Genomic DNA, 27,988 nt, shown 5'->3' with positions numbered 1-27,988 from the left:
CTCCATCTGCTCTGTTGAGATTGATGCGTTGGGCTCCAGCATCCGGCAAAAATAGAAGTCTTGCGGATCTGATCCCGAGGGCTCCGACCTGTCGGATCAGAGATGCAGCCGGAACGTGACAGAGTGGATCCAGTGGAAGTTAACACATTGACTAGAATAGAAACCTATCAGATCCGGTGCTGTGACAGTGGAGTTTGGCCGTTAGAGAAAACAGCAGGTCATGTTACCTGATGGAGGATGTTGGTTCTGGAGGTAGCGTCAGGGTTACCACTGTGCTTCAGGACTATGATGGAGGCTCACTCCTCACCAGGTATATCAACATGCTAACTGATACTGAACACCTGATCCAGAGCAGATCATCCTCTGAAAACCTCCTCCCTCTGACCAATCAGAGCGTAGATCACAGAGCTCTGAATGTAGATCACAGAGCTCTGAATGTAGATCACAGAGCTCTGAATGTAGATCACAGAGCTCTGACCAATCAGAGCATAGATCACAGAGCCCTGAATATAGATCCCAGAGCTCTGACCAATCAGAGCATAGTTAACAGAGCTCTGAATGTAGATCACAGAGCTCTGAATGTCGATCACCAAACTCTGAGTGTAGATCACAGAGCTCTGAATGTAGATCATAGAACTCTGAATGTAGATCACAGAACTCTGAGTGTAGATCACAGAGCTTTGAAAGAGACAGAGACACCAGGCTCCTTAGTCTTCCTGTGTGATTAACATATGAAACAGAATAAGGACAGTTGTTGATCATACTGTTTGATATGTTTCCATTATTTAGATTTAAAATCAATTCCAATATGAGCCGTCACCTGAACCCCCTGGTGTTCAAAGTGTTCACCAGACAACTGGTTTTCTGTTGTGTGAGTGTGACCTTTAGATGAAGCAGACAGAGCTGTGAGTCAGGTTTCACAGTTGGTCTTTATTGGAGTGCAGACGACACACAGTGCTCACACTGATCTCTGTTTAAAGGTGTCACTTTGTTTCTTACACTGAAGGTGGCAAACACTAAATGTCACATTAAATAATCTTCTCATGTTTGGACAGCATCAGTGTCATTTTAAAAGGTGACCCCCCCCTGCCCCCCAACACACACACACACACGCACGCGCACACGCACACACACGCACACACACACACGCACACACGTTTAAACACAAGAAGATGCTTGAAGCTGTCATAACACAGATACATCACAACAATTCACATGAAGTCATCCCTTCAGCTGACCTCAGGTGACACCATGATGAGCCGACTGAACGTCTCCCTCTGTTTTTTGAACTGACGATAAAAAGAAGAGATGACTCTTTAATGATACAAAATACAATAAAGATTTAAAATCAGGGTCAAACAGTTTAACAAAGGTTTGATAGAGGAGATCAAACGTAAGACAACATTAGTGATGCTCTTTCACTCGCTGAACGAACCCCAGACCAGTGTCATCACAAAGACTTAGTTAAGCCAGGCTTACTTTGATAAACCAGGTTTGATTGAAACAGGATCAATCTCAACATTAATCTGACCTTTGTTTGTTGTTTCCTGGATCTGCCCTAACCCAAATTTGATCACAAAAAGACAAACCTTAAAAACCAAAACAAATAATTTATACATCCTGTGCTTCATAAAGAAATGTTTTTAGCAACAGGAACTGAGGAGAAAGAGCTTTATCTTTCATTTGATAACACACCTAGACAACTGTAAAATCTACATTTTTACAGAGCCGACAGAGATAGTCTGAAGTTATTTAGTTTAAGCTAGAGTGACTTTGAATGAAGTTCAACTGTTTTAATGGTGTAAGCCTGGTTTAAACTTTAGAAAGCCTGGCTTCAACCATAGTTGGTCAGGTTTAAAACACAGTCTAGGTTAAACTGTAGTTAGTCTTTACCATAGTAAGTTTGATTTGAACAATAGTTAGTCAGATAACTATGGTTATAACAAAACCTACTCTAGTTCAATTCTGGTTAAAACATTGCTATCTGGTTTAAACACACAGTTAGACTTAAACCATGGCTAGTCTGGTTAATACCACATATAGTCTGGTTAAAATTACAGTTAGTTTGGTTTAAACAATAGTTTGTCATAGTAAGTCTGGTTAAAACCATAATCCATCTGGTTTAAACTACAGTTAGTCCTAAACCATGGTTAGTCCGGTTAAATCCATGTACACTACTCTGACCACAGGAAGGTTGGCGGGTCGATTCCTAACCATAGTCAGTTTAGTTCAATCAATAGTTAGTTTGGTTAAAAGAAGAGTTATGCTGGTTGAAACCATAGTTAGTTTGGTTTAATCCACAGTCATTCTTAACCATAGTTAGTTTGATTTAAACCACAGTTAGTTTGGTTGAAACCACAGTTAGTCCAGTCTAAACCATAGTTTGATTAAAAACATTGTTCTTTTAGATTAAACCCAGTTAATCTTAACCATAGTAAGTCTGGTTTAAACTACAGTTATTTGGTTACAACTATAGCAAGTCTGGTTTAATATAAACCATAGTTAGTCTGGTTTTGGTTTGGTTAAATCTATATTTATTTTGGTTTAACTCCCAGTCACTCTAACACCATATAGTGGCTTTAACCATAAAGCCATAGTTGGTAAGACTGGTTACTTTATTGGGTTACAAACCACAGTAAGTCTGGTATATACCATACTACGTTTGGTTAAAACCATAGTAAGTTTGTTTAAAACCATACTTAGTCTGATTTGAGTTTCAGTTTGGTAAATATAGTAATAAGTCTGGTTTAAACAATGGCCAGTATGGTTAAAATTGTAGTTGGTTAGGTTAAAACTATAGCTATGCAGGTTTAAACCCCAAGTAGTACTAAACCCGAGTAAGTCTGGTTGAATCCATACTTAATTAGGTTAAAACCACAGAGTTAGTCTAGTTTCTTCCAAAGGTAGTTTGGTTAAAACTATTGTTCTTCTGGTTTAAAACATAGTTAGTTTGGGTAAAACCATAGTAAGACTTTTTAAAATAATAATCAGTCTGGTTAAAACAATAGGTAGTCTAATTTAAAGCATAGTCAGTTCTGTTGAAACCATAGTTATTCTAGTTTATACAACAGTTAGCCTTGTTTAAACTATAGTTAGTTTTTTATTTCATCTGGTTTAAACCATAGTCTGGTTAAAACCATAGTTATCCTGATTTAAACTGTAGTCACTTTGATTAAAACCATAGTTAATCTGGTTCAAAAACAGTTAGTGTGGTTTAAACTATTTTTGGTTAAAACCATAGATACTTTGGTTAAAACCTTGGTTATTTTAGTTTAAAAAATAGTCAGTCTGGTTAAAACCATAGTTATTATTGTTACGGCAACACCGTCCAGAGCATGGGGGTTACGGCTGTCGAGCTACAGGTGGGCGGACCTTCCTGGTCACGTGACCAATTGACCAATGAGACGGTAACGCTGTGGTCTTGATTAGCTCAGGCAGACACCTGCTGAGGAGGCGAGAAGAAAAGAGACGCCGTAGCAGGAAGCCGTAAAAGACATTATTGAGAAGTTCTCCCTTTTTTCCCGTTTAGGTTTGCCGTGTGTTATATATGTCACCTTAAAAATGAACTGTCATCTGAAACCCTGATGAGTAACAAGAAGGAAGCAGCGTGAGCTGGTCCTGGAGCCGTGCATGGTGTCGCTAAAGAAGTCGCTTCAGGTAAGGTCTGCCTTTTCCCTTTTCCTTTTGCTCGACAGCCACCTGATTCCTTCCTTTGTTATGGCATGGGCAGCCAACGCTTGGAGGCCCTAGACCGAGCTCATGCCAGGGTTGTGTTGCTGTGACATTATAACTCAAACAACAGTTAGTAAACAGTACTTAGTTCATCTGGTTTCAAGCACAATCTGATTGCAACCATAGTCAGTTTGGTTAAAACCATAGTTAATCTGGTTAAAATGAACAGCTAGTGTGGTTTAAATTATAATTAATCGGGTTAAAAAAACAGTTAGTGTGGTTTAAACCATTAGTTCATTTGGTTAAAACCATAGTTCGACTTGTTTAATCCACAGTAAGTTTGATTAACACCATAGTTAGTCCGGTTTAAACCATAGTAAGTTTGGTTAAAATCATAGCAAGTCAGGTCCAAATCATGGTTAGTCCAGTTTTACAGAAGTAGACCTGGTTTAATCCGTTATTTTGTGTTAACTACTCCCTGGATATAAATATGGAAGATTGTGGAATGACTTTAAATGTTGATGATGATTTGCTTTAACCTGAGTTCCAGTTTGTGTGATGCTACAAACTGTGTGTAGTTAGTGTTGTGTGTTATCTGTCACAGTGAAAGTTGGCACATCATTTTGGCACAATACAAAGTTTGTTCTTTGAAGCACTATGCAGTCTTTTAAAAACAACCTCAGCAGGTGAGGGTAACTTAAGTTTATGTTAGTGCAACATTTGTCAACAGGAGTCTTTTTTGGCAACAAACAGTAATTATCTCTATATAAAATCTTAATTTTCTCTATACTCATAAAAGGGTGGATCTATCAGAATGAATACATTTAACACAAACACACCACGTCTGAAGGAACCTACTCATGCATTGATGCACACATAAGAAACACACACATGCTCAAACTGATAAAAAGTGTTTCCATGTGTAACCACTCAAAAATCAATCAAAAATAATCTGTAGGATAACAACATTAACAAATATAGATTGTTTTAAATTCACCAATTCAAATATCTAAAGGTGCAATCAATGATCCCTAACTAACTATTTGCATAAAACTGTAAATCATCATGTTGATGATTAATGCCCGTATTCCTCATCAAAATCTGCTGAGAGGTATCAGGTTAACTAACAGCTGTTTAGAGAGAGACCCTGCTTCATGTTTAGGTTTCATATGGTCTGACAACACTAAGGGCCTGATCTACTAAGATCCCAAATAACGAGCGCTAATTTGCATATGCAAATAATAATTTTGCACGTGTTATTTCTGGTCGTGTTGCGGGTGATCTACTAAGACTGCGTGCGCAAATGATGACAGGTGCAAAAGTGGTGCGGACTGCCCTATTGTACGAGGATTTTGCGTGTGCTATCGGCTGTCACCATGGAGAGTTTGAGAGAACAGAGTGGCCTTAAGCGATAAATGAAGTTTGAAGCCATGGAGTTGGAGATCTTTGTGGAGGAGGGAAATAAACACATCGGTGAACTCCAGCAGAGACATCTCAGCGTTGCTGAAGAAACGCGATTTGGGAGGCCATCTGTGAAAAGGTGAATGCTGTGAGAAAAAACAGATCTGCCGATGAAATAAACGCATCTACTCTACTCCAAAAGGCAATCAGTGGTTTGATGGAGTTTAGAGAGCGATTTGATGAGACTAAGTCTGCCACTCTTGCTCTAGCTACTCAATTGGTCAATCAGTATTTTGCGTGTTCTGATAATCTGCATGTAATCTGCATATCCATGAAGGCAAACACACTAAATGGATAGCGAGTGCTATTTTGCTAATTTGTCAGACGCAATCCTCGGTGCACCCGGTTAGTACATCTGCTTTGCGCGCACTATCAAGTTTGCACATGTTTTTATACACGCAAACCTTTAGTAGATCGGGCCCTAAGTATGTTCCATCTAAAGAGACGTTTCAGCTCATTAGAAGGTGACAGAAATGTTGATACATCTGATTTTACAGCACAGCTGCAGACTACATCGTTCTTCGGATGAAGATTTAATCTGCAGCTCAGTGATGGAGCTGTTCAGTGAAGTCCATGAAGTCCAGGGTCAAAGTTCAAAGATTTTCCAGTAAAATTTATATAAATTCAAAAGTGAATGCATCCATATAAACACATCTGGAGCAACAGAACCAGATCAACAGAACCAGATCAACAGAACCAGATCAACAGAGCCAGATCAACAGAGACAGATCAACAGAACCAGATACATAGAGCCAGATCAACAGAACCAGATCAATAGGACCAGATCAATAGAGCCAGAATAACTCATCCTGATGAAGTTTAACCTGACCATTCAGCCTGAAAGTCAAATCAAATTAATATAATTAGCCCAAAACCACATCTCATGGTGAAGGCAGTAACTGGAGTGAGACTATTCATGATAGGTCACATTGTCTCAGGATCGTCCCTTTTATAATGTGTTTCAAACCAATGAAAACCTTTGGTCCATAACCCAGAAAACATGAAGCTTAAAGGAAGTGATATGTGTATAGAAATGAATGATTTATTAATATGTATCTTATCAAGGTATATTATCTGACTGATAAGGGAAAAGAACATTTTAGCCCAGTTAGCCTTTGGATTATGATTTATCCTACATGCTGTTGTTTCAGTCTCTGAATTGATCAGGTCTTTTTTGTGTTAGAATAATTTTTTTTAAATGGGTTTGGTTACGTCTTCTTAAACCTGACTGTTAACCTGACTGTTGACCTGACTGTTGACCTGACTATTGACCTGACTATTAACCTGACTGTTGACCTGGCTGTTGACCTGACTGTTGACCTGACTATTGACCTGACTATTAACCTGACTGTTGACCTGACTGTTGACCTGACTGTTGACCTGACTGTTGACCTTGGCCTCACTAAGAAGTCTACTTGTGGTTTAAGGGCAGAGCTGAAGGCATTGAGACCCAAACACTCACAGAGAAACTGGATTATTGGGCAGCTGAAGGTGTGGCAGGTGAGAATACTATACAGTGGTTTCATTCTTCCAAGGTCCAGTCCGTATATTTCCTGTAACGTCCGAACCAAACAGGCCGTCTTCCTGGAGGCTGCGATTTCGTCCAATTGTTCCTCGCCGGCTGACAGCAGCATGCTGCCGGGGCAGAGTGTTTCGTGGGAAACTTTTCTGTTCTGGCTCTACGCACAGACTGTCCTTTTCATGTTCTGCTGTCTTTAATGGATACATGCTGGAGTCCTGCTGGTACTCAAAGGGGAAGGCTTCGGGTTTCTCACAGCAGCTTGCGGTAGAGGAGTGATCAGCTGAGCCGTACAGGTGCCACTGGCAGGTGTGGACCCCGTGAGAAGGCAGGAGGAGGCTGTGACAGGAAGTGATGCTGTCATGCATATTGTGGTAGTGGCTATGGCAGGAAGCCAGTGAGTCTTGCACACTGTGGCAGGAGGTCTGGCGTTGCAGGGTGTGGCAGGAATCCAGCTGCTTGTCCAGGTGTGGACTTGGGCAGGGCAGCTGCAGTTCTGGATGTGGGCTGCTGGGAACCAAAGATGAGCCCTCCAGGTGAGGTGCAGAATGAGGGCTATCCAGGTGAGAACTGTGCACACTCCCATCCATACTGGTGGATGTCATGTGTGATCGGTAGTCCTGCAGGCAGGGGCGTGGCCGATTGAAGGAGCGGGATTTTGATCTGTTGCTAAGGCAGCTCTGGAGAGGCAGCACGGGACGAGGGAGCTCATCAGAAAGAGACTGTGGTCGAGGTAAAGACACAGGCTCAGCAAGGGGGGACATGGGGGTTGGACTAACGGCACCCACCACAGCCACACAACAGGGACCCGTCTGGTTGGTCGTGGGGCTCTGAGGGGGGGGTGACAGTTTGAAAGAACTCTGCCTGTGGTGAGGGGACAGCAGCAGCTGCTTTCCAGAGCTGGGGGAGCTCAGGTGGCAGTGAGGCTGGTGGAGCTCCTGCAGGTGGTTCTGTCCATCCCCGTTCACATCCTCAGTCTTGGACTTGGATGGGCAACATGCCCACCATCGATGCCACACATCGTCCCGTTTGGCACAGTGCTGGATAAGAAGAAAAAGTCCCAGAGTCACACAGAAAGCTCCATACAGGCAGCTGAATATCATGTCCAAAAAGTGTCCCAGAGAGACTGCCAGAGCTCCCAGAGCCCAGGTGGACATGAACAAGAACAGGGTGAAGGCTGTGGCCCGCAGCTGAGACTTAAACGAGTGCTCATTGGCAAGAACTGACACACCGGTTGCAAATGCTGGACAGTCCCCAGCAGGCCCTAAGGCTGCTCCTGGGTCGGTATGGCAGTGATGGTTAGACTCGCTGGATGAAAGCTGTTGCTGCTCCTCGCTCAGAACTCGAAGCTCGTACTTCCTCTCTGGGTGTCGTTTGAGCTGGATGAAGGTACAAAGGAAGTACACAGACATGACAAGGACCAGGAGACCCACAGGGGCATAGAAACCTCCTAGACTGGGTTCCCATGCCATCCAGCAGCTAAGAGACACAGAAAATGAATCCACATATATTACATTTATTCAAAATCAATCTGAAAACTTGTTTATAACGAAGGAGTACTTACTATAGCGCATCATCCCTGCTGCCATAGTTATCCAAACCAAACGCTGCTGTGACTCCAACAATGATGAGAGGGACTCCATCGCTGACCAGGTAAAACCTGCAGAGAAATAAACAGTACAGGATTCTGGTTTCTGGATGAATCTGAATGAATCTGAAAGAAAAGAGGTGAGCTCAAAAATCCGGACTCATCACATTCATTGATCTGAAACATTTGATTTGAGTGAGTTTTAGAGGAGCCAGCCAGCATTTCATCAGTTCCATTTTTATTCTGAAGCTTTTATAAATCCATCCACCACATGTGTTGACCAGCTCTTTCACCTCTTTTCAATTGTGTTTCCAAAACACACTAAAAATGATAATTCAAAAGAAACATGATGACACAAGAAAAACCAAGCAACCATAGTTCAAGTCGTGAAAACAAGTAGAAGGGAAAACCAGTTCAGAAGGTGGGCACTCCGGTAGAAAACACCAATCAAAAAACAGGTTGAAATCAAAATGTCATTATTGAGGTATTCAGACTGTTCTTACGAAGGACCTGAAGAAGGCTTAAAACCACCATTAGGATTCAGAACTCTGTCTTTCTGGGCATATGAACACCTGTTGACCCGCTCACCTGAGGACAGTGGGTTTGGAGTGGGTCTGGGCCGATCCATTCCTGTCTGGGGTCTGCAGGGGGTCTTTGGACACGTCTTTACAGATGTTTCTGGCAGTGAAGGTCAGCCACAGCATAGTGGACAGAGATGCATAGTGCAGAACAATCCCAACCTGTCGCAGACATAGAGTTAATGAAAACTACCGTCAACACGTAAGGCCATTCAGCGTGTCAGTAGGGAAGAACGGGGTTGGTTGTCACACGGGTTGGTTGGCACACTCGTTATATGTCTCGCCACCAGAGGGCACTGTCTCCCAAATTGGGGTATGGACATTTCCAGAATTAGGATCAGAGCTCACCTACATAGTCTTCTCTGGAGTAAGACAGCTGAACTGAGAGGACTTTTTGTGTTTTTCATGTCAAATTGTAAATATTCAGCTCCTCAGTATTTTTCTTCTAGGCTTTTAAACAGTGGGTTTATAACAAAACAAGTGTTACCCGTACAAAGTGTGAGGGGAAAGCTATAGTTTAGATTTGTATTAGCTAGCTAACAAGTTGTTAGATGATTGTTAGCCTTGATGCTAGCAAAACATTTGGTCGTCACATTCTCTTTGGGGTTGGTTGTCACATGTAACAACCGACCCCTATGTTGGCAAAATCATGCATGGTGAAATGAGTTGGAGTGTGCAGATCCTACATTTGCCATCACTGTAACTCAGACAGTGACTGCATGTAGCCTAGTTGAGTAGGCCATTATTGTTAGGCCTATTTGTTTTGTTCCTTATGTTGTTATATAGGCTGGCCTAAAGATGTGTTTCCTCTTCATGTTCCTTGCTCAATTTATGTTAAAATACATTAAGTTATGTAGGCCTATCACTTGTCAGTGCAATTAAGCTTTCAAATTTAGTTCTGCCGTCTTGCTTTTTTTAAAAGATTTTTCCCATTGAAATACCATTGTGACAGCCAACCCCATAGTGTATGACAACCAACCCCATAGTGTGTGACAGCCAACCCCATAGTGTGTGACAACCATCCCTGTGATGGGGTTGGTTGTCACAATGTGTCAGAGTGTCTTTGATAGTTTATTGCCTCTTTGTTACAATGAGTTGGAAAATGAGAGGGATACACATTTCAACCCAACACCTGAGCTTCAATTTAATGTAGGGATGACTATTGAAAGATGTTTTGACGATGAGCAATCATCAAAACAGTAAAAAGTGTGACAAACAACCTCATTCTCCCCTACCTGTGTTTGTTCAGATCACCACACACTGAGACTCTGCTTTATAACATAGCATGTGCACCCCGTCTTCACCTGTGTCTTATTTGAGTCTCCTGGCTGTTGGTCTCATGGGTCTCTTGTCGGTCTTACCTTTGTCTAAGTACCCCATGTGTATTTGGTCTCTGTCAGAGATAGACAGTGACATGTTGCATGTACTGCTTTACCTGAACTTGTGTCTTGGGATGATGTTTAGTTTAGTATTTCCTGTTTCATGTATTGGTTCCTCCATTTAATCTGTTAGTTATCCTTTGCCTGTTTTGTGTGTTTACTGATCCCTGTCTCATATTTTTTTCTGTTTCTTAAAGCTGGGGTTGGTAGTGACGGAAAACTAGCATGAATTTGAATGTAGCATTTCCTCTTGACTCCGTCTAAGCCCTCCCCCCCTCCCCTCGGAGCTCCGAGAGAGACGATGCCCCCGCTGAAATGCACGAGCGCTGCTGATTCACGACCATGTGATGGTGACTGATTCAAAACCGGTCCTCAGCACATGGTTTGTGTTTTGCACTACGTCAACTCATGTCTCACTTAGCGGTAAGAAAACACCGAAACATTCTCATAGTGAAAGTTAAAAACACAAACAAACATGAAATGTACGCTCTGCAGGAGGCGGGCAGAACGGCAGGACAGGATTTGATTGGTTTCATCATTTCCCTGATGGCAGGGATTGGTTGGTGTTTTCCCAGGTTTACTCCGGCTGTAGATAATAATAATAATAATAATAATAATAATAATAATAATAATAATAATAATAACTGGTATTTATATAACTCCTTTCAAGACACCCAAGGTCGCTTCACAGGGTTAGGTAGGGGGTCTGTGGGGGTAGGTGGGGATAGCAGCTTTTTTCCCTCTTTTTTAAGAATACATTATGTATTGATCGCCAACAGGACATAAAGATAATTTTAACCAGTATAACAACCAGTGTGTCTAAATCTGATTACCAACCCCAGCTTTTAGCCTGATTTATACTTCTGCGTTGAATCAACGATGTAGCCTATGCTCATAGGCCTTTGCGTAGCTTCCATACCTACGCAGAGGCCTACGTACATAGCTGACGTGCACCTCCTCCAAAATGTGACTACACTTAGAATCAATGCGGACCACAAGCCCTGTGATTGGTCCACTGATTCTGATTCTGATTTATAGCACCTCCGGGCTCTATGCTATAAGGCAGCACATAGCGGCTGTGTATTTCATCTCCTACTCTCTTCAATTGTTTTGGTGGAGTATTGCTGCGCGACACGGACACTTCGATGCTCAAGTATGTAGCGTTCACGTCCGCGTAGACCCCTGCAGTGTAGAGTCGACGCAGACTTATATATACCAGCCTTTACACAGAGGTCCATACTCACCCTGACAGTGACTAATTCTAACAGCATGGGGGAATCAAAGATGCAGCTCCAGGAGAGGAGAAAACAAACGCAGTTTGTTTTTGGAACCATCGCTTTGTTGACACTGGTCTATCTGTAGTTGCAGCTTGGGTGGTTACTGATTTCATGCCTAGAGAAATAAAAACATTTTACACGCCCGACGAGGTGACAGTCGGATGTGCGACACCTAGGAAGGATGAGGAGCTGGAGGAGGAGATGGATGTATTGGCAGAGGATCACAATTGGGGCAGGGAAGGAGGAGTACACCCACACTGATGAGGGTTAGGGTCACTGAATCGTCATGGCTAAATTCCACTAAATCTGTGTTCGATCCGTCCCGGCTCCATCACGGCGCAGGAGCTGATAAGATTAAATTCTAGTCAATGTGTTTAATTCCACAGGCCCTGCTCCCCAGATAGGACCCTTAGATCCTCAGTTTGGACTCTTAGATCCTCGGGTATCTACCTGGTGGGGCCTGCTGACCTGGTTTGTTGTTTGAGGTCTTGTCAGTGCCGTGGTAAATATGCATGTTTGCTGCAGCCCTTTGTAAACTCTCGTTCTAATGTGCGTTATCAATAAATGTGTTCCTGTTGTGTGATTTTTACAGGATTGAACTTCGATCCAAGCTCCGACAGTCACATGCCAAAGAGTCAAACCCCAAACTGCTCCCTCTGTTGTTAAGAGGTGTGTGAATGTGTATGAATGAGATTAACTAACACTGATGGTCCCTTACTATAGCAGCCTCTACCATTAGTGAGTGAATGTGGTGTGAATGGCTGAATGTGACGAGTAGAGTAAAAGAGCTTTGAGTGCTCAGAAAGAAAAGAGACATAGAAGTCCAGTTACCATTTAGCAATACTTAGGTTAATTCTGAAACAAGGATGTGAGAGTGTCATGGTGCAGAATGCGAGCTGTGAAATCACACTGAGAACACAGAAAAACAGCGACTCACAATCTGACACGCGAAGGGTAAGTTGATCTGATTGATGCCTCCAGCAAAAACTCCAAATGTCAGCCCGGTGTGGAACAGGAAGTTGAGGAGTGTGTGCCAGCCATTCCTACTGATCCGAATCACACTGTAAGAAAAAGAAAGAGAGAGAGTATTTACAGAAGGACATCTTTCTACACACGTCTGTCTGGCAGCTGGTGTAAAACATGCAGAGGGTAGAGTAAACTGAAACAGTACTCAAGTAAAACTACTGTTACTTTACAATGATGTTACTCAAGTAGAAGTAAGAGTACTTGTAAAAATAAGTGCTTGAGTAAGAGTAAATAAGTACCTAAAGAAAACTACCCAAGTACTGAGTAACTTGTGAGTAGTATCGTACATAAAATTGTATTGTAGTGGAAACGCTAATAACAATGAAGAGCACACTGCCTTTAATAAAGTGACATAACCAGGAAAAACAGATATCTATGCCTTCCAAACTTTCTTAAAGATTTAAAGATTTAATCTAAAGATTTAATTGTTCTATGTTGAAGCTCAAGATTTCCACCTTTTAGAACAGAGTAAGCAGGGCGTAATATGACTGTTTCTCCTTGTCATTTAGAAGTTATAAGAGATTCTGGATGTTGTGCAGAGTATACATGTTCCTCCAAAGGGGACGCAGGTATAACGCAGCCTCTCTCCCCAGCTGTAGGTGGAGGAGGGGGCGGAGCTACTTCTCCGTTCATTCAGTGTTGAGGTTATTTATAGCTCTCGGTCAGAAGGAGCTGTGTGAGAGATCGGATGAGTGTAAAAGAATATAAATTAATGAAAAAGGAACGGTAAAAGTAGCGACTGGACAGCCCAAAGGAACGAAAAGTACATTTTTTTCAACACAAACGTATTTGAGTAGGAGTAAAAAGTACTCTGCAAAACAAATACCCTCAGAAGTACAACTTTTTGAAAAAACTACTAAAGTACATGTAACGGAGTAAATTTAACTCGTTACTACCCACCTCTGAAAACATGTGATAGAGAAATATCATAAATTATAGTGTGTCACGCTATATACTTACATCAGAACTGTTTAAAGTGCTTCTGTCACACTTCAGTAAACTGTACAGCTGATTCACAAAATACTTCAACACATTCAAAATTCTGAATCAACATATCAAAAATTTAATATAATGTACATCATCAGCTATTGAGATGGTTAAACTTGCACATGATGTTTGTATGTTGCTCTGACAGTCTAATCAATCAATTAAGCGGTTCAATAACCTTTACATGAGTGACAAAATTATAAGGCAGAGAAGTATTGCTTAAAGTACTTTGTTAGTCTCACTTTTAACTGAGTTTTATTCTTATAACAGTTTTATTTCACCTTACTTAGTTTATTTATTTATTTATTTATTATCTAGTTCAAATTTTTTTTACTTTTTATTTATTTAATTGTATTTATTTATTAAAGCCTGGGTTGGTAGTCTCCGAAAACTAGCATGAATTTGAATGTAGCATGTCTACATCCGAGCGGACCATCTAACCCCTCCCCCCCTCCCCTCAGAGCTCCTCCGAAACAACGCCCCCGCTCACATGCACGAGCGCCGCTGATTCATGACCATATGATCGTGACTGATTCAAAACCGGTCCTCACCAAAACATTATCACAGTGAAAGTTAAAAACACAAACAGACATGGCTGCTGTTAGTACTCACAACTGTCATGCTAGCATTATCCAGTTGTACGATATCAGGAGAAAAGTTATAATACATATATAATACTGTAACAGATCTACTGTTTGTTAAACGTGTCGACAGTGACCGGTTATTAAAGATCAACGTGTTCACGAATTGGCTCTTCATCCCTACAGCGTCCGGACGGACGCTACAGTACATACATTTTCTGTAGGACTTACTACATGTCATTAATTCTTTTGCATGTCAGAGCCCCGTGGTGAGAGTTTTTTAGATTCTGATCCGGACTACAGTCCTGAGCAAAGCACCTCATCGGGTCAGAGGGGACAGGCCCGAGGTCGAGCGAGAGTGGCAGTAAATAGAGTCAGGGGAAGCAGAGGCAGGGGACGGGGACTTGGAGTGCACGCTGGGGAAATGTACGCGCAGGAGGCGGGCAGAACGGCAGGACAGGATTTGATTGGTTTAAAATTTTGGGACCTGAAAACGGTGATTGGTTGGTGTTTTCCCAGGTTTACTCCGGCTGTAGATAGCAGCTTTTTTTACCTCTTTTTTAAGAACACATTATGTATTGATTGCCATCGAGACATCAAGATAATTTTAACCAGTATAACAAAAAGTGGATCTAAATCTGACTATAGCATCTTATTTTCTTTTAATAGTTCAATATTTTAGTGTTTAATTATCTTAGAAATTTATTTTATTTTGTCAAGTTTAATTTCCTGTGTTGAATTTTAACATCTTATTTTTCCTCCAGTGTTTCACGTGCGTGCGTGCGTGTGTGTGTGTGTGTGTGTGTTTTCTATTGTTGAGTTGGCCACCTATGGGGAACATAGTGTAAACTGATAGGTATGACTGTAGGTTGGCGACACTTACCTGTACATCTCAGGCTGCTTACGACACGGCCTGCTACATACTACTTACTAATGTAATAGGCAGTAGGTACTGCCTATTACATACTGCGATTGAATTTAGTCTGTGGTCTGACTGTTCTGTTGGATCTGTGTTGCAGTACGGAAAGCGGAAGTAAACAACGACCAAGCTGATAGCTAAACTGCTTCTTTAGCATCACTTATAGTTTAAAAAGTTAAGAAGTGGTTTATATGGAATTTAATAATTTTCAGAGCTCTTCTAAAAACTCAGTTCCCCTGTCAAAAAAAAGAAGAGGAAAGAAAAAGCGGAACAAGCGCTGTGCATTGTGGGAAACAATATGCAAGGCAGACTGGTAAGATAAGCTAAGATAAGATACTCCTTTATTCATCCTACAACGGGGAAATTTATGGAGCTACAGCAGCAAACAAGAAGGTGTGCAGTACAAGAATATATATATATATATATAAAATTGTCCATCAGAGATGACAGCTTGGCCATAATTCTCCTGTCAGCCACCACCTCCACAGGGTCCGATGCATACTGAGATTTTTTTCCCGAATCAGTGGACATCTGGGGAGCTTTGGCATACTGCAGATTTTGCTCTTGTACACATACTGCATACTGAATTTAGACCAAACCAGTACGTACTGCTAGTATAGTAGGCGGTTTCGAAAACAGCCTCAGTCTCCACTCCCAGGGTGCATGAGCAAAAGAGTCCCCAGGGAAAGTAACAGCCTCTTTCTTGTTCTGGGCGGGTTCCATCATGTAGATAGGTATAGGGGGTGGGTCGTGCCCTAGTAGTACTAAGTTATGTACCCTGTAAATGTGCGCTAAAGCCGTTTTTCGACAAGAGAAACTTTACCCCTGAACTACATGCATTTCGACCGGTGGACCCAGGGTCTAAATTTAGTTAAGGGCTAGATAGTCTCCCTCCTAAAAGGCCCCTGCTAGGGGGGTAGTACTTTTCAGGACTTTCGGGGGGCAGGGCCTGCAATGCTGAACGTGTCTGATTGGTAGATTAACCTCAGTGTTTTTATTCCTTCCGCCGTCCACAATAACATCACACACATCTGTGATTCACTTGATTTCTCTTTCTTTCATTAGTTTTTGTGAAAGTGTGTACTTGTGTGTACTTTTCAAAAGAAGAAGCTGTGATTCTCTTGATTTAGCAGCTTGTAACAGTAGTCTTCTCTCAGCCCACCGTGAATGCGTCTCTCCCGGTGTTACGGTTTGAAAAGTGACCCTGTAAACTGGAGACCTTCAGCTGAGCGTGTCAGTGTTTGTGGAGTTTACACAGCTGTTGAAACACAGAGGGAGTTCCTGGGAATGCAAACTAGTTTAGTTTTTATTAAGATTTCAAAATATCCTGATCAGATATTTAATGATCGTCTAAAGACGTTTATGAGGGATGCATCCGGCTGAAAATCTCCAGTTAACAGGGTCGCTGTTTAAACCAAAACACCGGCTGATCTCTTCCACGGCTTTTTGAGTTCAAAAGGATTTTAAAGCCGTGTTGAAACGTCTTTGCTACTAGCGCTTATCTCCTCTCACGTGTTGATTCAGTGAATCCATCTGTGATGAAATATAGCACCATCTAAAACAGAGCCAGCTGAGTCTCTTCATGCTAACAGGCTAACTGTTGTGTTGCTCATAATGATACCTGTCTGTTCGTCTGCTTCTATGGTGTCATCTGTGATGAATGGCATTCGTCTTTGTTTTACTGCCCTCTACTGGTCTGGTGGTGTAGTGCATTTACTTCTTTTTCTCCATACGTCACTGGCCTGATTTGCACAATCTACCCGGGACTTCAGCCTGCGTTCAAAACGCAGACAACAATGGGGGCACAGAAATCTTATAGATCAGGGGAAAGTAGTTCTGGGGGCTAAAAGACCCCGGAACTCTTGGGCGAAATGCACCTTAATATAACTAAGTCATAGGTATGAATGTGATTTTTTTTTTTCTTTTAGATGTACATTTTATGGTTTGGGGTTTTAGTGGTTCAATTAAAGGGTTAATGTTGTAGCACCCCTGCACGTGGTAGACCCGGTTGGGTTGATTAAGGAAGCTCTTTGCCTCTGAGTGGGGTTAGTCCTGGTGTATTTATATAGTTGGTTTAGCAGTTCACTGTTAATAAATGCCCATATCTCCTGCCTCCTTATATGGTTGTAACCGCTACTAAAGTTCCATCTCACACAGTACCTCACAGTTCTTTACATTACAATGGGTGAGCTGAACTAGCGTTCGGTAGCTAGCAGGACACTAAACTTCACACAGAGGAAACAGATGGTTCTAGAGAGAGGTACATGAAACTACAGCTCTGTGCTGAACACCATGGAAGTCATCACATGGGCATCGGACCGTTTTCCCTCTGGGACACTCCAAATACTGATCCACCACTGCAACCTGTAATCTTGATTTTGAAGGTTACGTGAAATCTTTAACTAACTAACTTAATACTGACAAAGACTGTCAGAGTACATACTGACATGTTATGCTAACAGCTGTGAGGGATGTGACAGGTTGGTAAATGTCCTCTCACCTGTGGTGGATGAAGTATGTCATGATGGAGACAAGCAGACAGAGCAGCATGACGGCTGTGCAGGCGTACACCACAGGATGCAGGTAGTCCCCAGGGTATGGTGGGAAGGATAGGACCCTCTTCAGATCCTACAGAGACACACAAGTTTAAACACAGAGCACTGAGGAAACACATATAGATACTACTCCAGTTGAATTACGTCATATCCACGTGGGCCTGTGCTAGTCAGAAAATCAGGACCTGTTCACCTCAAAGTGTCCCTCTCATGGTTCACTGATGTCCTGGGTCGGTTTCAGCCATTGTCTCGCTTTATCCATAGCAGACAAGCACTGAACCACTTCACTAACCCTCCTTTAGAAACATCCTGAGACCAGACCTGATCCACTTTCCCAACCCTAAACCTCCTGAGCTGTCTGATGATCATCTAACATTGAGGTCAGGTCCTTTGCCAGACGTTTACAGCTCACCCCCAACACACCTTTAGGCATACCAGATCTGTCCAACAGCTCCCCGACCTCCTGATCCAACTCACCACCAAGTGCCAGGTATGACAGTATTACATTTAGCAGACCCTTTATCCAAAGCACTTCTATCTCAGAGTCAGTACACATGCAAGCATCTAGACAGGAGGGAACAACATCAGTAAGACACTGACTAACTGATTCGGGTCCAAGGTACTGACATGCGAACAGGCAATTTGCAGGGTGTATCGAAACAGTACGTGTTTTACATCCCCAACTCCAGTTGTCATGCTGTGTAAAATGTAGATCAGTTCTGAATCTGATGGTTTGTAATTTGTTTAAAGTCTATATCTATCTGAAAAGAGAGCAAAGACCACATATCACATGTTACAACTGAAAATTGTATTTTTTTATGAAAATGTATGCTCATTTTATACTAAAAAAACACCTGGAGGAACATCTCACTTCCAAAAAACATTATTTGTGAACACAGTTCATCACCGCATCCACAAAGGCAGGTTGAAACTGAACCATGCAAAGAGGAAACCATGATCCAGAACCACAGAGACTTCTCTGGACCTGAGCTCATCTAAGATGGACTGAGGGGAAGTGGAAAACTGTCCTGTGGTCTGATGAATCAAAATCTGACATTCTTTTTGGAAATCATGGACGCTGTGTCCTCCGCTCTAAAGAGGAGAGGGACAACCCGGCTTGTTATCAGCTCAAAGTTCAAAGCCAGCGTCCCTGATGGTATGGGGATCATAAGAGTCCATGGCATGGGTAGCTTCCACATCTGTGAAGGCTCCATTAATGCTGAACAATATCTAGAGGTTTAGGAGCAACATATGCTGCCATCCAGACACTGGGCCTCATTCACTAATAAATGCGTAGAAATGTTCTTACTCTGTGCATTAAATAAGTGCGTTTTCAAAATCACTGTCCGAGTCACGACACATGCGTACCAGGCAGTTTTGTCCTGACCACCTTACATATATAAGTGAATCAGAATCATTCTAAATTGACAGATGAATTCCCGCAATCTGCAATCAGCATACTTCCACGCCCCAATTTGTCTATATAAGGACATCTGTTCAGTGCATCAAGACAAAAGGAGGCAGGCCCACGTCCTGACCGACAAGGTGATTCATAGGGAGATCATGACGGGTATCCAAAACATAAGCCACACATTAAAACAGTTGCTGGATATTGTGGTGAACAAATAATTATGTATGAGTGAACAGTGAAGTTGTGTGTCCGTCATTTGCTCAGAAAATGTATAAAGTCATAAGGAGAAGCAAGTTATTTCATGACAGTAAGTTATTTTCATGTTTCTTTCGATTTAATTAACATAAAAAATGTGAATTTTTAATATGTACATTGTCATCAAATTTGCAATTGTAAACTCAGTATTTAATTTAAGATTCAATATTCTAAGTATGATAAAGGTGAAAAGGAGTCAATTTCATGGTTATTTAATACATTTAGTCAATTCTCCATTTTTATTATTGAATTCTATTAAAGACTTTTTTCTTTTACTGACAGTAGTTTAAATGTGTCATGCATTTAGTTTAAAGAGTATGTGTTTACATTTTCTGAGAAAAGTTGGTCGTCATCATTTGTGCATACGCATGGTCTGAGGAAGTTCTATTTTAGGTTGCAGTGTAAGAATAAATTCAAGTAAGAATATATTGATGAATCCCAGATTTGTGCTTCAAACGTTCGTACGCATAGTTTAATCACATATTCGTGCATACGCACTGTTAGTGAATGAGGCCCAATTCTTTTTCAGGAAGACCTTTCTTATTTCAGCAACACAATCATCATCATCCCCATCATCACTGACAGTGCTATTGTCATCCAGATCTTTGCTCCTCATTACGGATGTCCTGATCAGCTATTTGGCCCCTTATCCCGATTCAAAGTTTTAATATTGGGTATACCGAGTCCTGATCCGATACTTGTGTTTACTCAGATAACACAGCATACTTTTTTATGTTCACAAATTTAAACAAAATAAGTTAAAGATGTGCTCTGCTCCATTTAGCTTGGTCCAGGTCCTCCCCAAAAAAATGTTCAGCATCTAACAGTTCATTTCCCTGCATTATGGTGATTATTTTTGTGACCAATTGTGGTGGAAATTGAATGATGTAGAAAAGTTGTTGCTGTTGTTGTTGTTGTTGTTGTTGTTGTTGTTGTTGTTGTTGTTGGCCAGCAGGACTAAAGTCCTCTGCAGAATTCTAAGCAGGACTTGGCTCAGAGACTTCTAGAAGGTAGTTTTCTCTGGACAGCTGAGGTAAAGCACAAGCCACGGTCAGAGTAATCGTCTGCAGGCTCAAACAGGCGAACCTCTTTCTCCCTTAGACCGGTCATCCACCAGATCTGTTTAAGGTCTGTCTCTGCTTGGTTGCGGTTTGGCTCTGTGCTCTTTCGTCTGTCAACACCCACCGGCTGCGTTGTCAGGGTGCAGCACAGAGCAGCTTTGGATTGCCGGAGCTGCTCCGAAGCAGATCCAGTTAAGTACACACTTTGATTTGAGTAAATCTTATCATCTCAGTGGATCACACACTCACACTCATACACACACACACACACACACACACACACACACACACACACACACACACACACACACACACACACACACACACACACCTCTCCCGTTAACAGCACGTATGTGTGTCAGTCTCGTTAACCAGCAGCTGGACGAGGTGCTGTTAGTAGCGGGCACTGACAGCGTCTGTCTCGACCTTTATGACGTGTTTCTGTGACGCAGTGTGGCGTGTGTGTTTACATGTTACAGCCATGCTCAGTGTCTCGGAATACATTTGTAGTAGTGTGATATTCAGAAACAGAGAAAACTCTGCGACTCTTTTTTCCTCTTTTTTTTGTTATTTAATGCAGTTAGCATTCTTCTTCTTCTGTTAATTAATGTGGTTAGCAAACAGCTTTAAGACACTCTGTAGCCACCGTCTGGCAGGAATAGTGTATAACAACCAGGCACCGGTAAAAACAATGAAAAATTGTACTTTAAAAATGAGAAAATATTCAAAGTAACTCTTCGATTTTTAGAAAGTGAATGAATATTTTCGAAAATGATTGCCCATCCCTACTCACCACATGGATGAATGAATGAATGAATGTGGCATTACATGTAAAAGAGCTCTGAGTGGTCACTTGAAACAGAGCTATAGAAACACAGCCCTTCCACCATTTAACTTGTTCATTTGAATCCGTGTAAACTGAACCTGAAGCTAGCTCACTCTCAGCGTGAACCTGCACCATGACGCTAAATTATTTTGTAAATGATGTGTAAGTGTGGTGTTACAAACACAAACCCTCTGGGCTGGATGAAGATTCATCCTCAGAGTCCTGTGCTGCCTCCGTGCCCTGACATCATGTCTTAAAATAGCTCACATCATTAAACATGTAAAGCACGCTGACAGACTCTGCTGAAATAAATATAAAATGATCTGTGTGGAACAAAGAGACCATCTCTGTTTCCAACTGGATCAAAACTAATACGCTGAAATTATAGTGTGAAAGTCCAAACAGCGTTAGGATCAGTGACTGAATCAAGCAGGTCATTTTCTATTTCTATGATCACTTCAAATAAACAAAATATAAAGATTCTTTAAATACATGGAACACCCACGTACTGAGGCTGCTCCTCTCCTCTGACGCCCCCCAGTGGTAGGATGAGGAACCCAACCATTGAGAACCACTGCTGAGAAACTTTAGATCCAGCTCTTTGTGTTTGGTGCTAAAGATGATGATGATGAGGATGAGGATGAGGATGATGATGAGGATGATGATGAAGATGATGAGGCAGCAGTGGGTAGGAGGCTTACCAAGCTGACTCCCACACACTCAGTGATTTTTTAACAACAGGTCCAGGTTCTGTTCGAACAGACAATGTTCCTTGGAACAACAACTAACCCTCCCCGTCCTTTTCTTCCTCCTCCTCCTGTTCTTCATCCTCCTCCTCCTCCACTCTGATAGTGTCAGTGGAGGCTGAAATCTCAAGTTTTCTCTGCTTCGTCTTTTGACAGCATAATCTCACTTCTGCTTTGTGTTGATGCATTTTAGAGACACTGTTGAGTCTCTCTCTCTCTCTCTCTCTCTCTCTCTCTCTCTCTCTCTCTCTCTCTCTCTCTCTCTCTCTCTCTCTCACTGCTGAAGAGCATGCTCTCTTGCCCCTCTCGCTTCACTGAGCATCACTCTATTACATGCTGCATGACTGATTAAATCGTGTAGATCCAGAAATAAAAGAATACAGGCGAGCGGCTCAGTGTGAGCTCCACCTTTGACTCAGCTGCGGAGCACCACAACCCCATTGGATCTTCATCATATATAATCCTCCTCATCACTTTCTTCATTCACATCATCATCACCGTCAGCATCATTATCATCACTATCATAATCATCTTCAGAACAAACATCACCATTTGATCTTCATCTGCGTCATGATCCCCCTGAGTCCATTGACAAAGGTCTTATTGCTATCAGCTGATTGAGCCATGAACTAAAGTTTGTAGAATTTAATATGAATTATAAAATATATGGTTATTTGTAACGTGTCTCCAACTCATCTTTCTTTTTTCACTCTTCCTGATGTTTAAATTGTCCCCAGATCTCTGATTACTTGAGTCTGTATTCATCAGGATCAGCACATTACTGAGCTTCTTTCAATAACACAGGTACACAAACATGTTCCTCTCTACATGTCAGTGTCTTCATGTAAGAGCTCAGAGAAAGACCTGAACCAATATCTCACAGAGACCAAGAACCAAGCAACCTGGAACCAAGTGGCTGAGCAACCAAGAACTGATGAGCAGAGAACCAAGTAACTGAGCGACCCAGAACCAAACAAATGAGGCGCCTTAGAACCAAGTGACTGAGCAACTGAGAACCAAGCACCTTAGAACCAAGTGACTGAGCAACTGAGAACGGAGTGCCTTAGAACAAAGTGACTGAGCAACTGAGAACCAAGCACCTTAGAACCAAATGACTGAGCAACTGAGAAACGAGCACCTTAGAACCAAGTGACTGAGCAACTGAGAACTGAGTGCCTTAGAACAAAGTGACTAAGCAACTGAGAACCAAGCACCTTAGAACCAAGTGACTGAGCAACTGAGAAACGAGCACCTTAGAACCAAGTGACTGAGCAACTGAGAACCGAGCGCCTTAGAACCAAGTGACTGAGCAACTGAGAAATGTACGCCTTAGATCCAAGTGACTAAGCGACCAAGAACCAATGTCTGATTGGGGATTAAGAACAGAGCAATGAGCAACTAAACAATGAGACACTGAGGGACTTAGAACAGAGCAACCAAAATCGGAAGGGGCTGAATGACAAAGAACTGAAAAACTGAGTTACAGAGAACCAAGCAACCAAGAACTGATAATTGATCTACTAAAAACCTAGCAACCAAGAACCAGTTGTCGGAGGAATTAAATGACTGAGATGAAACAGAAAAGAAGAGATTTGGCTTTTCAGGATACATGAACACAAAACAGGTAGATGTGAGTACCGTGGACAAAACGTCACAGGAGAACATCGTTTTCACACTGTCACAAATATGAAACAGGTGGCAGATAAATGATCGGGAATCCCAGACATAAATGTACAATTTTACTTACAGCTACCCAACAAATGGAAATGTTTTCTGGTTCTTCTTAATGATCTAAGAGAGACTACTTTAAATACGAGTATTATATTATAGGGTGTGGAATTTTTTCTGAGATTTCAACCCTAACCATCACTGTGGAAATCAACACTATGGTGATTCTCAGAAAACGGTGAAGTCACAGGTCCAATAGCGTGTTGATGTGTCTAACGTTCCCAGTCAAATAACCATGTGGGAGTAGGAGGATCAGGTCTGAGCTGCTGACTCTCCTGAGTTTATCAGCGCTTCTCTAGACCCAGTTAGTAGTTTCGAGATTGCCTTTCGCCATCTAATTTTTGTTTGTTTGTGCTCACCTTTCTGTTGAAGAAAGGCTTGTGGTGTTCGTCCCAGATGTTTCATTACAATGCATGTTGCAAAGAACAAAGCAAAACCTCTTTTTTTATTAATCACAAAGGAAACAATTTGTTTTTAATGGGCCGTTCCAGTGGAAACGAGACCTGAGCAACAGAAAACCGAGCGATGGAGAACCATGGACTGAGTTTTGTCACTGAGGGTCAGGGTCTGCAACCACGTCAGTAGCTACCTGAGTAACCTGACTTGATTATGAGCTCACAAACAGACAGGTGTGAAAGCAGTGACAGACAGCTTTGATCTACACATCAGTGTAATGTCATGGATAATAAGGTGCTTCAAACTCACCATGAGCCTTGGTTCAGTTTTTCTTCAGGTCTTGATCTGGACACTCCTGCGTCTCTAACCTGGACCGTGCAGCTCCATTAGGGGGAGGAGGAAGAGTGTTATGAAGGTTGAGGTCTTCTGTTGGTTCTGGTCACAGCTTCTGGTTTTGGGTTGTGGTCTCAGCTACTCATCTCAGGTTCTGGTCCAGCACACCAGGTCTCTTTTGCTCCAGGGTCAGCAATGACAAGCGGTCTGCTGGACCCGCCTCCATCTGAACTGGATAGGAGTGTCACAGTCACCTGCTGCAAGTCTTAATCACCAGACCAGTTCAAACTCTAAAAATAAACTCTGAACCAGCTGACATGCACCTCTGGGTTAGTAATAATAATCTATAAACTTTTCATAATAATATAATTTAATAATATTAATATGTGTGTTTATAAAATAAAACAATATCAAATAAAGTTATTAATATTGTTATTATTGTTGTTGTTATTATTATTATTATTATTATTATTATTAATAATAATAATAATAATAATAATAATAATAATAATAATAATAATAACAGCTAATAACAATAATAACATGCTGTGTTATTACAGTTTGGTTTCTTTAGTAATAATCTTACAGAAGCCTTGATGTCTTGTATTTGAAAAATAAATACATATAATAATAATAAATAATAAATAAGAGTGTTTCTTTTGAAAATGATTACTGCTGTGGTGTTTTAATAAATCCATCTTACACATGAAGCGACGGTGTTTCAAACATTCCTATCACAAAGGCATTCTGTTTTATAGAGTCATATTTTAAACATTCATCTCTAGTGTGTGTGTGTGTATGTGTGTGTGTGTGTGTGTGTGTGTGTGTGTGTGTGTGCGTGTGTGTGTGTGTGTGTGTGTGTGTAAGTGTTTATGTGTGTGTGTGTGTGTGTGTGTGCGTGTGTGTGTGTGTGTGTGTGTGTGTGTGTGTGTGTGTGTGTGTGTGGGCGGGCGGAGGACGGATATCACAGCTCAGTGATTCTTGCTCAGATTAAAATGATTCAGATTGAGGATTAAAGCTCAAACAGCAGGTAAACTGTGTGTTATTGATGCAGTAACATTAACGCTATAATTCTGTTGTCAAGTGTAAAATTTGGAGACGTGACTAACTCAGAATCTGAGATTCCGAGTCCTAGTTATTTCTTTTCTCCTCCGTCATACCGGACCCGTTCAAAGGTCACGAGACAGAGAAACATCCCATCATTAAATAAAAGAGTAATATTTATATAAAAACACGAACCTGCAGCGGAGAGTCCTCACACCAGGGTCCGGATCTCTTTAATCCAGGTCACTGCATATCGAGGCTGCGCTTCATTTCCACACCACGGTGTACCGGTGACGTGATGTGTGATGTCATCAGCGGGGCGGGGGGATCGGTTCAATGAAGGAGCCTCGTGAGGAGGGGAAGTGACGTATCAGGAGAATGCGGTAGCTATGGTAACTGTTTAACTGAAGAAGCCAAATAAGTTTATCAATAAAATATAGCAATTTTCCTATAAACACATGTTGAATTATTCATTTGGGCCATAGGCCTAGGGTTTTATATATAATGAATAATTATACATAATATTATATTTTATATATATATATAAAACTATATGTAAAAGTTCTGATCAGTTCAAAGTGTTTTATCATATAGTATGATTATTATAATACAAAAAATCATAATTAGGATAATTATCATCATCATTATAATAATAACAACAACAACAACAACAACAACAACAACAACAACAACAACAACAATAATAATAATAATAATAATAATAATAATAATAATAATATTTAAAAAATATGTCTGTTTAAAGTGGTACACAGAGCTCATATCTCTGAAGCTAAACTGTCTAATTTCTATCCCGACATCAACCCGTACTGTGGCAAATACAAGAATGCAGAAGCATCACATGTTCATATGTACTGGCAATGCTCTAGTCTTAATAAATACTGGACAGAGGTATTTCAAAGTGTAGCCAAGATAATTAACGTTGAATTGAAACCCAATCCTCTTGTTGCTGCGCTTGGGGTCACTGGAGGAGTGGTACAGCTATCGGCACAAAAACGACGGACCCTGGCCTTTGCTTCCCTCCTGGCCGGGCATGCCGTGCTGCTCAGATGGAGAGACGCTACACCGCCCACGCATACACAATGGTTGGCAGATATTATGGTTTGCTTAAAGCTAGAGAAAATAAGATTCTAACTCCAACATTCAAATGCACAGTTAATTGAAATTTGGGGACCCTTTCTGAACTCTGTACATAACCTTTAAAACCATGATTCAGATGCAGCTTCATCATCTCTCTCTTTCAGATGTAGGTCTTTAACAGGACTGGGGAAAGTATTTTACGTCATCACTGGCAGTGACACAGCAGGGATTGTTTTATAATGGATTTTTTAAATTTGTTCATTTATTGGTTAATGTTTTTGTTTTTATTTTTGTTTACCTTGATATTTTCTTTAAGCTAAAAGCAAAACAGTAGGCTGTTGTTGCAGGTCCATGCCTCACTTAATTTCCATGTGCAGTTAATGTTTTTTTTTCCCCCTTTGCGCATGTGTCTCACTTTTTTTTTAGGAAAGGTAAATAAAAATTAAAAAAAAATATATATATTTTTTAACTTTTCCTAAAATAAATGTTTAAGTGGCGGAAATGTATGAAGGTAGATATGTTGCAAAATGCACGAACTTGTAGACTTGATGTGAGAACCTGCAGAGTACGATTTGAGAACTTGTGGATCAAAAATCTGGTGGGTGGTAAGGTGAGAGGTCAACCAATCAGAAATCAGAAGACGAAGCGCTGTTCTGCTCTGCTGTCCTCCTCCCCTGTATCAGCGGCTGCCGGGCTCCGGTTTATGGCTCCACTATGGCTCAACAACCCAGGGTAAGTTTATTCCAAAAGCTACGTTTTGTTAGATTGGCACTATGATTGAGCAGTCAGTAAAATGACTCCACCGTAACTTTACATTTTTAATAACGTACAGTGGCAAAATAACAGTGAAGGCGCGCTTTGGCTAACGTTATCTAGCATATTGTGATCAATAATTCTGAAAGACATTTCAAAGGCTTCAGATAAGGCTGCTCTATAACGAAAGACTCACCTTACATGCTAAAGTTATGTTTTACCTCATAAATATTTAACAAAGGTTAAATGTGAGTTTGCTAGCTCGTGTTAAAGGTGACATACCACGCTTTTTTCATCAATATATATTGGTCTCAGAGGTCCCCAAAACATGTCTTTAAAGTTTATGCTCAAAAAAACACTTTGAAATCAGATTTTGGCATGCCTGAAAATCCCTCTTCTTCATTCCTCATCAGAACAGTCTGTTTTCTCTCTGACCACGCCCCATCCGGAAGTGGATGTGCCTCGGCTCTCCATCACGTTGATCTAATGTTTACATGTTGGCTGAATATACACGGCTGCTCAGAGATCGCGTTACTTCAACCCTCTGAATCTGATCCAGAATCTGATCCTGACGGAGAGGCGCCTGTAGCAGGACCTTTCTGAACGATTGGTCATAGATTTAGTGTTTCTTGTTGTTTTATTTGTCAGTATGTCGACGTGTGTCTTGGTACACAGCTACCAACATGTAGCTATGTGGCTATGCTAACTAGCGCTAGCACTTATCCATGATAAATAAAAATCATCCACTAGATCTTCAAATCTGCAGACGTGGGGAGTAAAACCGACCTCTGCCAG

At 41.4% G+C, this 27,988-nt stretch overlaps 1 protein-coding gene across 1 annotated transcript; it reads right to left on the bottom strand.

Annotated features, from left to right (window-relative positions):
- Positions 1-910: 910 nt before the first annotated feature.
- On the bottom strand, positions 911-25,646 carry adgra1a (adhesion G protein-coupled receptor A1a). The gene is made up of 7 exons (XM_034707269.1): positions 25,538-25,646; positions 24,275-24,529; positions 17,488-17,615; positions 12,412-12,535; positions 8,829-8,980; positions 8,217-8,312; positions 911-8,131 (listed from the first exon to the last, which is right to left on the bottom strand). The coding sequence occupies exons 2-7, from the start codon at positions 24,275-24,277 to the stop codon at positions 6,643-6,645; spliced, it is 1,992 nt and encodes a 663-aa protein (XP_034563160.1). The 5' UTR covers positions 24,278-24,529; positions 25,538-25,646; the 3' UTR covers positions 911-6,642.
- Between the last annotated feature and the right edge of the window lie 2,342 nt (positions 25,647-27,988).

The sequence above is a fragment of the Notolabrus celidotus genome, chromosome 18 (assembly GCF_009762535.1).
Source record: "Notolabrus celidotus isolate fNotCel1 chromosome 18, fNotCel1.pri, whole genome shotgun sequence".
Lineage (NCBI taxonomy): Eukaryota > Metazoa > Chordata > Actinopteri > Labriformes > Labridae > Notolabrus > Notolabrus celidotus.
This window is presented reverse-complemented; position numbering and strand designations above follow the sequence as displayed.

Coding starts and splice junctions, on each gene's coding strand:
- adgra1a (XM_034707269.1), bottom strand. Junction 8,981..12,411: donor TACCCTTCGCGTGTCAGATT/GTGAGTCGCTGT, acceptor TGTCTGCGACAG/GTTGGGATTGTTCTGCACTA. Junction 8,313..8,828: donor TCCAAACCCACTGTCCTCAG/GTGAGCGGGTCA, acceptor ATTTCTCTGCAG/GTTTTACCTGGTCAGCGATG.